The following is a 12125-nucleotide window of genomic DNA, read 5'->3' on the forward strand; positions in this document are numbered from 1 at the left end:
TGTACAGTAAGAACTGAAGTAAGGTTTTGTAATTGTGCTTTCTGGTTTGATATATGGCAGCGGTTCCTTGATTTTTTGAAGAGGGGGGGGGGGGGGTAGGTTTGGTTGGTTTCCAGAGACGGAAATGTATAATTTATGCGCTCATATACGAGGATATTATTCTGCCTAATGCTCTGGAATTCAGTAAGGTGCGTGTATATCTTGAATGTATGAATGTAGGTATCTCCGCTTTTTGGCAGAGAATTAATATGTGCGTCACACTCACTCCGACGTATAATTTGGAGGATGTTCTCAAGTTAATTACATATACATATCATAGTGGTTGGTCGTGTCGTTCGTTCATGAACAGGACATCATTATATAGTATGTAAAAGTCAAGACCGACGCTGGTGGTTCTCCAGCACGCGCTTCCACAGATCCTCCATCTCGTTGCCGACCATACGCTCGGTCTGCTTCTCCAGGGCACGTCTGTCGAAGTCGCGCTTGGAGATGGCGGCGTTGGACTCTTCACGGGACATTTCGACTACATGTTTTGTTAGTTACTATGTCACGGGAGGTAGAAAGGCACAAATTGGATGTCAGGGGAAGGGGCTCACCATGCACGTAAACACCGGCTCTTTTTCCGCTGAACATGGCGTGTGGAACGTTCGTGGATCCATCACTGTTGCAGTCACCGACGGCGTAGACGCCCGACAGACTGGTGCGCATGCCGGAGTAGTCTGTCGTGTCGATCTTGTTATCCACCATGACCAGACTCAGCTCCTCGGGCAGAGTGGAACGCTGAGCGGTGGGGTAGTTTGTGATGAAGGTGTTCCGTACGACGCTGGAACCATCGGTGAAATGGACCCGGAAGATGTCGTACTGTCTACCCGTGTCATCGCGGTGGTCGTCGCCATCCTGGAGACGCTCAATGGATGCAATGGAGCGGTTGTCAATGCCAACATTCCATGCCTCGAGCTGCTCCTTCCAGTTCGGGTACTTGGCAGCCAGGGCGACTTCGTTGGCAGGTGTGTAGGTGCCGTTGGTAAAAGCAATGATATCCGAGTACAAGGTGTGGGTTTCCATGACGCTACCGACCACGTCCGGCAAGCCGCCTAGGATACCCAGGGGCTCGTCGCGGTGCTCGTAGCCGTCACACCAGGGGCACCACCAGATGCCCTTGCCCCAGGCTTCGCGGAGACCGGGCACATCGGGGATCACGTCGACCAGTCCGGTACCCAGGACCACCTTGCGGGAAGTGTATTGGGTGCCGTTGGCGTCGACGGCGCGGAAGTATGAGTTGTTGGCTGCGGCATCCTCGATAGGGGTGATGGAGTCGATCTTGATGTCGATGACGCTGGTCGAGTTGTATTTAGAGATCTGCTGACGGGCGAGGCCACGGAACTGGGCCGGCGGGGTGCCTGTGGATGTTGAGTTAGTTCCACCTAAACTGAAAGAATTCATGCAAGCCTACCATCAAAGCCAAGAACATCGTGCATCTCGCGCGTAACACTATTGCGGTATTCGCCGGAGTCAAACATCACCGTCCTCCGTCTCATGCGCCCGAGACTGCTCAGGACACTGAGGCCTGCGGGACCTCCTCCCACGACAATTACATCGTAATCCGTCTGGGGGATGGACGACGCTAGAGCGACGCTCAGAGTGGAGAAGAGCGAGTAGAAGAAGGACTTGGGAGCCATGGTGTGCACTAGGTTACGGATCGGATCGTTCCCCGCGCGCTGGTGAAGAGAGAAGGCCTGCTGCAGTCTGCCGGGAAGAAGGTGCAGCAGCAGCAACAGCCGTGAAGCTGCTCTTTATACCTGAAAGACAGCATGGCCCGCAGAAGGACAATGCAGCAGCACGCACAACGTCCCAAGTCGTCCGAGGAGCAAGCAGGATTGATGGCGATTCAGCTGGGATGCAGCCAAGACTCGAGCTGGTGGAGCAGCTGAAGGAGATCGGCATGATGCGATTCCGTGCCACTCCAGTTCGGGATCCGCCTTGCCAAGGTAGAAGGAAGAACTATTGAGATTATGGTTGGGAAAACCCTGGCCAACCTGCCGAATGAGAGTCGACGACTGTGAGACTTCAAATCCCGCAAGGATGCTGCCAAGACAGCGGAATTTGATCGGCAGGGCTGGGAGTCAATAGTGCATGCAAGGTGAAGATTGAAGAGGGGCCAGATGGGCGGGGCTTGTAGAAGCTTGCTTTTTCGCTGTTGATGGTGATGATGCTGGACTTGCACGAGGCAAATAAAGTCGAGTGGATGGTAGTGGCAGAGTAGATGGAGAAAGTATGAGAACGAGGAGGGAGGAACAGAAGAATGCAAAACAAAAAATGCCACGACAGACAGTTAGAGTCACGAGACCCTGATTCAGCCTGCAGCTCATAATCCCAGTGAAATCATGTACTCCGTAGTACCAGCTCAGCAAATTATATTAATCATTAGATTGAATTAGATAGGTGCAATTAATAGTAGATGCACCCCAAAGGTATATACAGCTCCACTAGGAATATATCCTAGAAGCCCCGTGGAACAACACACTCATGCCACTTGCTTGCTGTCGCCACCTCTCTGCTCCATCATATTAATCTCTCATGCACAAGAAGCACACATACACGCATACACACTCTCTCTTACAAAGGGTATCACAAATATAAATCATTTCCTCCAGTTGGTGTCGGAGTCAGGGCGCCACAAGTGCAGGGGATACCGGTATGGAGTTCCGAACACCCGCGATGCAGTTTGCCCCAAAGCACTGCGAACGCCACTCAAGAAGCCCGGGTTGCCATACGCCTGCGTGACATCCCACATCATCACGCCGCCAAAGCTGCTGAATGTCTTGGTATACTGAATGATCGACTGCAGCTGCGAAATCGGCACATAACCCGACCCGGCTGCCCCGGTATTCGCCGGAACGCCGAGCATCACTCGCACATCGGGGTTCTGAGACACCGTCTTGGCCCAGTTGTCCCACTGAGCAAAGTTGAAGGTCGACTGCGTACTTTGACCCTGAACAAAGGATCCCAGCCCGCATGGGTTGTTGTAGAATTGAACCCAGACGGCATCAATTGACACCGGTCCGTTGAGAATCTGCTGGTCCGCGAGATCGGGGTAAGGGCATTGTGGCGCTGCTGTCAGAAAGTACTGTTTCGAGGGCTCGGCATCGGACAGTTGACGAAGTCGGTTCGCAAATGGCGCCATGTTATTCACAGTGGCCTCGAAGTCGAAGTCAAATCCGTCCACCGATGCGTTGCCAAAGGGCCGATGCGCCGTGGAGTTGGACTGCCGGGGGCCGAAAGTCTGCCAGATCATGTCGGCACCGGACTGGGCAGCAGATTGCGACTGGAATCCACCTTCACTGTATGTCGCGCCGCCAATGGACAGGATGATGGTCTTCCCCTTTTGCTGGCACGTGGTGATATCGGCACTGCATCAATTGCATTAGATGTGCTGCCTGCAGACCCGAAGATCTTGGAACATACCCAATTTGGGGACAGTTCGGCAAGTTGGTGCCTTCAAACAGCGTACAGTTCTTACTGGTGAGAGAGAAGTCATATGCAGGTGCTCCTCCGGGTCCGTTGACATTCATCACAAACGCCAGTACAATGACCTTGAGGGTGGTCAGCATCTCATGAACGCATATATCCTCTAGGTAAAACTTGATCTTACATCAATGTTGCTGTCTATAAGCCGGAGTTAGCGCAGCTTCTTCAATCCAGCAATGTGGGACACTCACCATCACAGTAATAGCCCAGGTTCTGCTGGGCCAAGTCTCCGGTTCCTGCATAGGAATTCTGGCCTGGTTGCAGACATGTCAACTTTATGTCAAACTAATTCTGGTCTGGGCCCGGGTACTCACCCCAGTATACCACAACGTTGTTAGAGGAAGACAAGTCGAGCTTGGCGTATGCTCCTCCCAGAGAAGCCAGCCCCATCGAAAAGGCAAAAATATTTTTAAGGAGCGTCATATTGTAAAGAAGGAATGAAGAGTTGGTCTCTTGATCAAGGATTGACTGAAATTTCAAAGGAGTGTGTTGAATGAACGGACTATTACCTGAACGATGGGGGGCGGATGACCAGTCGATGATGCCCAAGTTGCCGGTGCCGAACGGTTGTCGAATTCGAGTCGAGCTGTTATCACAAAGCCAAATCGTAGGAGTTCATGTCGCGGCTTTTATGTCTTCTCAAAGACTATCCATCAGCCTGTTGTGTTGTGCCAGAAAACAAGCTTGGACCGACTCCTTGTCATCCGTTGTCTGGGGTCAGACATTCCTGATAGTCGTCTTCTTTCACGAAGATGGCCAATAAGCCAGGAACTAGGATTGTCATATTCGAGTGGCGCTGCTAGTCTACAAGACAGAGCATATTTTTCTGAAGTCCATCGAAACTATGATTGGTAGGGAATCAGCCGAGATACATTCCAGGATGGTTGTTGTCAACAACTTGTGCGGCCCGTGGAATGCCACTTCCTCTTGCGGATCCTAGCTGGTGATGATTCGAACTCAGAGCAAGCTTCTCTTCCCATGATCATTTACGTGGCCACGAACATTGTAGGTTGCGTACGCAGTCAGGTGTCAAGGGTTCAATCATGGCTGGGATGAAGTCTGCTAGCCCGTTCATTGTAGCGCGGCTGCGGAACGATTCCAATATTATAATGCCTTGCGGAGTCCCATTTGACAGCTTGGCCGCGGGCATATATTAATAAACTTTATAGCTGCCATGTGAAACTGCAAGGAGTAGGCCAAGAATCGAAGTATTGAGTGAGACATGCAATCGCCGGGGCTTCACCTGTTCGGGACCGACAACTGTAACCGGCGGTTGTACGTGTGTGAAACGGGCGAGCAAACTGCAAACTGCATCCTGCCCCTGGAATCCGGGGTATTGCGTGTGATGCAAATGCTGGTCATCGGGACCAAATACAAACTGCATGACTATTATCTCCTGACCATGGTGGCTATGACTTTCAGTGCTCCCATGTCCGAGGGTGATCTGTTGACCTTGGCCGTCAGATCAAGCATAATGAGTAAATCGTCATACAATTGCTATTCTTGGCTCCTGCCAGATGCTTATGACCCCAAGAATGCAGGTGTCGTCCTGGTGATGGAGGCATGTAGTAGCCTTTATCGGGACGTCTATCAGTTACTCTCGCGGTACAGGTTTTTTGATCAACCAGCCCAACAAGAAGTGAGCCAAAGGCAAAATAATCCCTCATAATATGTTGTCTATCAGTCAGCCCTGGGTAATGATCGGACTATATGCCGGGGAGTACTGAAGCCTAGTTCAGAAGGTACAAGACTATCGGAGGGATGTTGGGCATATTGAGATCGCCAGTCGAAAATGCCCGTCAGTTTAACCAGTCAGTAATTCATTTCTTCAGGCTCTCCAAGTCCTGCCACACACAGTGACTCGAGCGATCATAATAAACATAATGAGCACAAAGGTGCCCGGCTATGTGACATGGCACACCGATGCTCTGGTTTGCAGCCATTGATGGTAGAGGCCTGTGGAATTCATGGCTTTCATTGATGGATGCCGATGACCCTTGCGACGGCCTCATCGTTGGTCATGCTGTTGTCAATCACACCTGCCACTTTGAGAACGTCCACCACCCCCTCAACAACCTTCCTTTGCACACCCCGAGTCGTGCCTGTGAACTTGACATCCTTGAGCCACTCCTTAGCATCCTCCTCTCCGTAGTTACAGCCCAGCTCCCCAGTACCCAAGAGCTTCACAACCTGAGCAGTATCGGCTTCAAAGTCCTTGATGCCCTGATCCAGGAGTTTGAGCAGCTGTTGCAGCTTGCCGTCCGTCTCCACATCCGAGAAAGATGAAGTGGACGCCACGACCATCCAAGATGGCCAGGGAGTGTAGATCTCTCCGATCTTCTTCAAGGCAGGATGAGGCTTCTCTTCAGTGGGATGGAAATACGGCTTCGTGGTGAAGTGCTCCCACATGAAGAACTCAGCCGTGGGCGTCGGCTCCTGCTCGGGATGCTCCGAATCGTACCCGGTCACTCCGTTGCGGAGAGCAGCGAAGGGGCCCAAGGGCACAGTGGACAGCGAATCAGGTTTCCAGCCTTGTTTCTGAGCAAGGACGAAAGACATGATGTGGGAGCCACTGTTTTGCATCAGCATCGAGTGTTCCAGTTGTTCCACAGGGTTCCCTGTCCATTCCCATACCTTCCAAGCCGACTGACACCAACCCGCTTATCCTTGAGGTCAGTCACCGAGTGGATGTCTTGCCTCTCCCGACCCGTGACAATGGCCCAGCGCAAAGGCGTATCGACCCAGTGTCCGATCACCTTGTAGCCACCTTCCGAGGGGTCCTTCTGGGCCTGCTGTTTACCAGCCAGACCAGCTACCCATCCCTCGGTCAATCCAATGGCGACATCGATTTCCTTCTCCCGGAGAGAAGTGATCATGTGTCCCGTTCCTGAGGGGAAGGGAATCAGCGAGAGCTTGAATGGGAGGGCAGCCAGTGCTGGGGAGCGCAGCGCCAGGTGAAGAGGCGTGAGGTAATGTTCTAGAAAGGATGGTCATTCATGGTTAGCTGCCAGTCAAGAGCTAGAAGCTCGGTATAAGGGAAGTTGAACCCTACCAGGCACATAGCCAATGCGGATAGTGTCTAGATCTGAAGCCATGGTGAGATTGTATGGAGTGACAGACGCAAACAAGTCGGTTGGGAGATGCTGCGGCGATGGAGCGTCCAAATGTAGTAGACTTGAACTGATTAACTAGTTGCTGGTGGGGTTCCTCCCCGTCCCTTGAACGTTACCCCGCGGCAACAAAAAAGTCTCCTCACGTCATTTCTCACCCACCAGTTGAATCAACAGAAGCTTCATTGCACATCTAATCAAATCATATTATGCCTAGTTCAATCCGGTAACAGGTCTGATGACCCCCGAGGCCGAACCCGAACTGAAAGGTTCGACTTGTCTAGCTAGCTATGCTATTATGTACAACGCCAACGGAAAGCAACAGTAAAATCCCACGGCTGTATCTAATCTCGTTCAAGTCATTCGGATGTCCTTCTCCTCCACATTATAGCTCTCACTGGGTCCTCGAGGACTGCCTGCAGTCCGGAACGAGGCACCACTGTACATCCAAAACTGCACGCCCAAGTACAGGTCGCAAACACACTGGAAGAGACCGCACATCCGGAAGGCCCAGGGAATCACCTCCTGGCTGCAGAAGAAGTAACTCAGTTTCATAAGATCACCGAGAATCCAAGCTGCGAGCACCGAGACCCGGAATCCCGCGCACGAACGGGACTTGTGGTTCTTGAAGATCTGGGGAAGAGGTAGCGTGGCTTCCACGGCGAGGCCGACGTATCCGAGAAGGCCGATGTAGGATTCCGAGTAGGCAAGCGGCGGCAGAAGGACTTGAATGAAGGTGAGCGCGCCGACGAAGTACGCCAAGAACATCCAGTAACTATCGACGACCGTAGTTAGTCTTCGCTGCAATGTAACTGTCTCCCCCTACAAGGATGAAAAAGGGAAGGACGTACGGTTTCGCGCTCTTCCACTGCCAGAAATCATAGGGTCTTGCAAACCCACCGCCATTGTCCACACTGCTGAAAGGAACATGTTCAACGCTGTTCTTCAGCCCGGGCGACGGCCGATTGTCCAAAGCAACCTTCAACAAGACGACCTGCACCCCCACCGTAATAACGGCCTGAATCAGGAGCGAAAGAGAGTAGTAAGCGCCAAACCAGTAGAAGATCCTAGCAAAAGTTGTTAACGCCGAGACCCTCGAAGGACCGTAATTTCTGAACTGGTGGCCTTACTTCAGGACGGACGCGACGAGCATAATCAGAGGGATGTCCAGCGAAAATCCAGCCGAGCTCCGAGACCGGTGAATACTGAGAATCTGGTCCGCATAGGAAGTCACCGGAGAGGTGATGAGGCTGTTGGTATCGAGCGGCATATTAGCGTTCCAGTACGATGCGTCCATGAGAGCGAAAGACGTACAACAGGGGAGCCCCATATTCCAGGGCTTGCGCCACAATATACATCGTGAACTCAATTACCCGTCGCTATCTCTGCAACAAGAGTATAACGAATATAGGATAATGTTACGACGGTTGAGGAGCGACTGCTCGGGTTTGCGTCGACGACGGGGCAGTGAACGGGCGGAGCTTGCGGTTTCCGGAGTGAGACAGCGATGGAGCAGCAGCAGCGGGCGGCGTCAGGGGCGAAGCTTGTGGAGATGCTGAGTTCGCGATGAGAACGCAGACAGTGAGCAAAGACAAGAAACCTCCAGAAGGACAGACTGGCAGGGTAAGTAGGTACGATGCCGAAAGCCCAGGAACTCCGTGCCAACCAATCCTGAAGAAAGTTCAATGCCAAAACCGAGCCGAATGCGGCCTCTAGTTATTTTTTTCCCGCCAGAATTCAGTCTCAATCAATTAAATTTATTGATCGGCGGCCACGTCCCTGGCGCTGACTCAGCCCCACCCCGGGAGTTGCCTTTCCTTTTTCCTCTTTGGGGTTGGCGTTCCATCCTTCACTACTCCGTACAATTCCAAGTCTATCATATGCACTACAACAGGAAGCACCCGACATGGCCATCTAAAAACGTCATGAATAAATACCATTGATGCCTGATATACGAACCAATTGCATATATGTATGAGCTGCTCAATCTTCATCCCCGTCTAGTCTAGAACTCAATCCGCCAGGTCTTGCCAATGCCGACGTTGGGGTTCTTCACCACCGCATACGCAGCCTTGCCATCAGTCTGGATGTGGTACTGCAGAGAGGCCGTCGAAGCCGCCGAAGCTCCGTCCTCAATGACAGTCACGCTGGTCTTACCCTGCCATTCCTTGGGAGGATCAACCACCACCACCCGCTCAACGCGAACGTTGGCCATAGTCTTCAGGTACTCGGCCGTCTTGGGACCCTTGGTGCCAACATCCTCCGAGACCAGCGCAGACTCCTGGAAGCGGAAGCGGCGATGGATGTAGGCTCCACGCTCGTAGTCGAACGTCTCCCCGTCGTCCACGTAGAGAGAGCCATCGGCTTGGCCGTTCTTATCCAAGACCACAACAAGCGTGTACGGGTCCCATCGCATCAAGGCGCTGCTGCGGCGAGGACGGTCCTTGCGGGGGATAACATGACCACCCTGCATCAGCAACGGTACGGTCTCCATAGGAGCGGGCACCGTATGCCTCTTGCCGGCTCCCTGGTATACAGTGTAGTCAAAGTAGTCATAGTACTTTTCGTCGTCAGCGAGGTAGATGTCGGCCGTGGTGGCCTCCTCGGAGACAACGGGCTTAGCAAGAAGACCGGTGGAGCCGAGATACAGCTGGTCATCGATGGTAAAGCCAGCCTCATCCCAAGGGTGAGCATAGTACTGCGGCCTTACGATCGGCATTCCATTCACGGAAGCTTCGTGGAAGGCAGTGTACCAGGCGGGGAGAAGCTGGTACCTCAGGCGAATAGCCTGGGAGATAATAGACCGGTGTGGCTCGGAAATCAGGTACGGCTCTCTCCGGCGCGTGTCAATATGCGCATGGGCACGGAAGAAGGGGTACCAAATACCAGCTTGGTACCACCGGGTCAGAAGCTCCTTGCTAGGATTGTGGAAGAAACCACCCACATCAGCACCGGCAAAGGGAAAGCCTGCAATACCGTTGTTCAGAACCATGGGGATGGAAGCGGCCAAGTGTTCCCAAGTGGCCTGGTTATCACCTGTCCACATCGCAGACATTCGTTGAGCACCGGCATAATACGACCGCGTCAGAATGAAAGGCCGACGGACCTCGCCCTTCTTGCGTTCCAGAAGAGCATCGTAGGTGGCATTGACAAGGGTGAGTCCATGAACGTTGTGGATGTCACGGTGCTCCCAGTTGCCATGATGAAGGTTATCCTTGGGCATCGTGGTTTCGGGACCGTTGAAGACCGAGGGCTCGTTCATGTCGTTCCAAATGAAGACGTTGGATAGCGTTCCCTTGAACTTGTCAAACTTGAATAGGCTGATCCACCATTTGATAGCGGCGGGGTTGAAGGTATCAATCCAGTGAGAAGATCCAGGCCAACACCAGCCATCGTAGATCTCACCGTCCTTGTTCTTGGTAGCCAAGTCCTTGCTCTTCATTTCTTGGGAAATGCTGTACTTGTCCTGGTTCTTGATGTGCGGGTCTATGATAACGACGAGTTTGCGCTCCGACTCGTCCAGCTGCTCCTCCATGCTGATCGGATCAGGGAAAGTAAGAGGATCCCAGGTGAAGTACTTTCTGTCATCGGTGTACTCGATGTCCAGCCAGATGACATCATAGGGAATCTGGTACTTGTCAAAGTTGCGATCGACTTCCTTGACATCCTCATCAGTGATGTAGTTCCAGCGGCACTGATGATAGGCGATCGCAAAATGTTGAGGCAATTGAGTATAGCCGGTGAGTTCACCGTAGGTCTTGCTGAGATCCTGTGGGGTAGGACCGAGGAAAACGAACACGTCGAGCTGACCGGACTCCGAAAACCAATGAGTCTGAGTATCAGTGGTAGCGCCCACGCCAAGAGCGAGAGGATTAGGAGATGAGGTAGACTTGACAATGTCTACCCACGTCTCTGCAGCATTCAGCCAGAAGACACCGACGGTGGAGTCCTTGCGATGCGCCTGCATGAACGGGATAGCACCATACAGGGTCATGGGACTGTTCAGCTCATACTCGAACACATCCGCATTGTACATGCGGTAGGGCTCTTCGTGGTTCCCTTCACCACCACTGGGATGCTGTTAGTTTTGCGAAATGGCAAATGTCACTGCGCGACTAGCTTACCGAGTCTCCTTCAAGGAGAGTGAGTCAGCATGCTCAGGAATTCCGAAAACATGCTTGTAGCCGGGGAAAGTGATATCCAATCCCACGCTCTCGGGGCCTTTGGGCTTGGTGTCGGTGTTTCCACCAAAGCTCTCGTCCCACCAAGTGCTTTCGTCTTCCTGGGTTTGCTGCTCGCCGTCACCTTCGACCTCTACCTTCGGACGCCAATGCTCCATGTTGAGGTAGCCCTTGTTGTTCAATTGAACGTGGGTCTGTCCATCCCTCTTGAAGTCGGCGCTAAAGGGGGCGTGACGGATCACCGCCTCGAACTGATTATCCGGACCGTACAAGACTTTAGTAAAGCCAGACTCGGTTTCAGGTTTCAAGGTCGCAGATTTGCTCAACTCCAGGCCACCAACCAAAACCCATTTCTCTGCCTCATTGTAGCGTTCCTTGCGTGCTTTGCTGTCGTGCCGGAGCTGGATGTCACCATTCAATCGCTTTTCCTCATCGACAACAAGTCGGGCGGCGCCGGACTCGAGGAAGGAGACAACAAGGGGCAGCTTGACTTTCTCGTCGGCGGAGACGGACTTGAGAATGGTTCCGTGCAATTGGCCATCCTTGAACTGGATGGAGGATGAGTCGAGTTCATAGGGGGAGGTCCAAGATGAACCTCTGGCGGAAGCATCGTCGGCGAATGCTCTGTTGCGCTTACAGAAACCCGATTGAGAACATGTCTTGAAGATCTCGTGTTTCACGGTGACTATGCGGCATTGTTAGCTGTCAAGGCGAGCCTAGCCAGTGGGCGTGTGATTGGATAGGCTTACGTCCGGGGATGACAAGGCATCCGAGTAGGATCACCAAGGACAGCAGTAGAGTCCAACGGTTGGACATTGGCCGATTTCCGGCCATAATGGGAGAGCTCAGTAGTCAATCAGAGACACTCAACCTCTGAGAGAAGAACTATCAGCAACCACTAGTGTGTTGACCTGCATCTACCAGAGGTGAAGGTCCCACACACAAAGCCGTTCTGTGCTGGGATAAGAAGAAGGAACATGCAAGTAGATACGATAATAAGAAAGTAGTAGTACCACAAAGGCCCTCGATAGTTAGTTCCAGGCTGGCCAGATGGAGCTGAGATGGGGGGAAGCTTCCCAGCTAGGCTTAGTGTGACGCTAGGCTCATTCGGGGCGGGCTGGGGATTAAGACTTGTTCTGGCCTCAGGCAGGAAGTCAGCTAGGTCACGGATCAGGCGGTGAGGCAGTTAGGCATGCAGGCATCCACCCGTTTTGAGTGTCTCAAAAGTGACTACTCAGTATTGCCCCTCCTTCTGCGTTGCCCCACAACTGGCTTTGCGGTCCCTCCTTATATTTTTCGCCAACTC

General features: G+C 52.6%; 5 protein-coding genes across 5 annotated transcripts; all 5 read right to left on the reverse strand.

The window, feature by feature from the left end:
• Positions 1–439: 439 nt before the first annotated feature.
• On the reverse strand, positions 440–1901 carry ASPBRDRAFT_275472 (NAD(P)/FAD-dependent oxidoreductase). The gene is made up of 2 exons (XM_067622395.1): positions 1454–1901; positions 440–1400 (listed from the first exon to the last, which is right to left on the reverse strand). Exons 1-2 carry the CDS (start codon positions 1677–1679, stop codon positions 508–510), a joined length of 1119 nt encoding a protein of 372 aa, XP_067476611.1. The 5' UTR covers positions 1680–1901; the 3' UTR covers positions 440–507.
• Positions 1902–2641: 740 nt separating this feature from the next.
• ASPBRDRAFT_130813 (glycoside hydrolase family 18 protein) lies at positions 2642–3951 on the reverse strand (the record flags this gene model as incomplete). Its single annotated transcript, XM_067618260.1, has 5 exons — positions 2642–3410; positions 3466–3593; positions 3653–3666; positions 3720–3782; positions 3843–3951. The coding sequence occupies 5 exons, from the start codon at positions 3949–3951 to the stop codon at positions 2642–2644; spliced, it is 1083 nt and encodes a 360-aa protein (XP_067476612.1).
• A 1551-nt stretch (positions 3952–5502) lies between these two features.
• Positions 5503–6623, reverse strand: ASPBRDRAFT_57050 (uncharacterized protein; the record flags this gene model as incomplete). The annotated part of the gene is made up of 3 exons (XM_067627678.1): positions 5503–6100; positions 6163–6505; positions 6581–6623. 3 exons carry the CDS (start codon positions 6621–6623, stop codon positions 5503–5505), a joined length of 984 nt encoding a protein of 327 aa, XP_067476613.1.
• A 191-nt stretch (positions 6624–6814) lies between these two features.
• On the reverse strand, positions 6815–8319 carry ASPBRDRAFT_274802 (PQ-loop repeat-containing protein). The gene is made up of 4 exons (XM_067622386.1): positions 7953–8319; positions 7769–7888; positions 7490–7705; positions 6815–7413 (listed from the first exon to the last, which is right to left on the reverse strand). The coding sequence occupies exons 1-4, from the start codon at positions 7994–7996 to the stop codon at positions 6993–6995; spliced, it is 801 nt and encodes a 266-aa protein (XP_067476614.1). The 5' UTR covers positions 7997–8319; the 3' UTR covers positions 6815–6992.
• A 324-nt stretch (positions 8320–8643) lies between these two features.
• On the reverse strand, positions 8644–11635 carry ASPBRDRAFT_130580 (glucan 1,3-alpha-glucosidase ROT2; the record flags this gene model as incomplete). The annotated part of the gene is made up of 3 exons (XM_067618237.1): positions 8644–10708; positions 10763–11504; positions 11569–11635. 3 exons carry the CDS (start codon positions 11633–11635, stop codon positions 8644–8646), a joined length of 2874 nt encoding a protein of 957 aa, XP_067476615.1.
• Positions 11636–12125: the final 490 nt, after the last annotated feature.

This window comes from Aspergillus brasiliensis, assembly GCF_001889945.1.
Source record: "Aspergillus brasiliensis CBS 101740 unplaced genomic scaffold ASPBRscaffold_10, whole genome shotgun sequence".
Lineage (NCBI taxonomy): Eukaryota > Fungi > Ascomycota > Eurotiomycetes > Eurotiales > Aspergillaceae > Aspergillus > Aspergillus brasiliensis.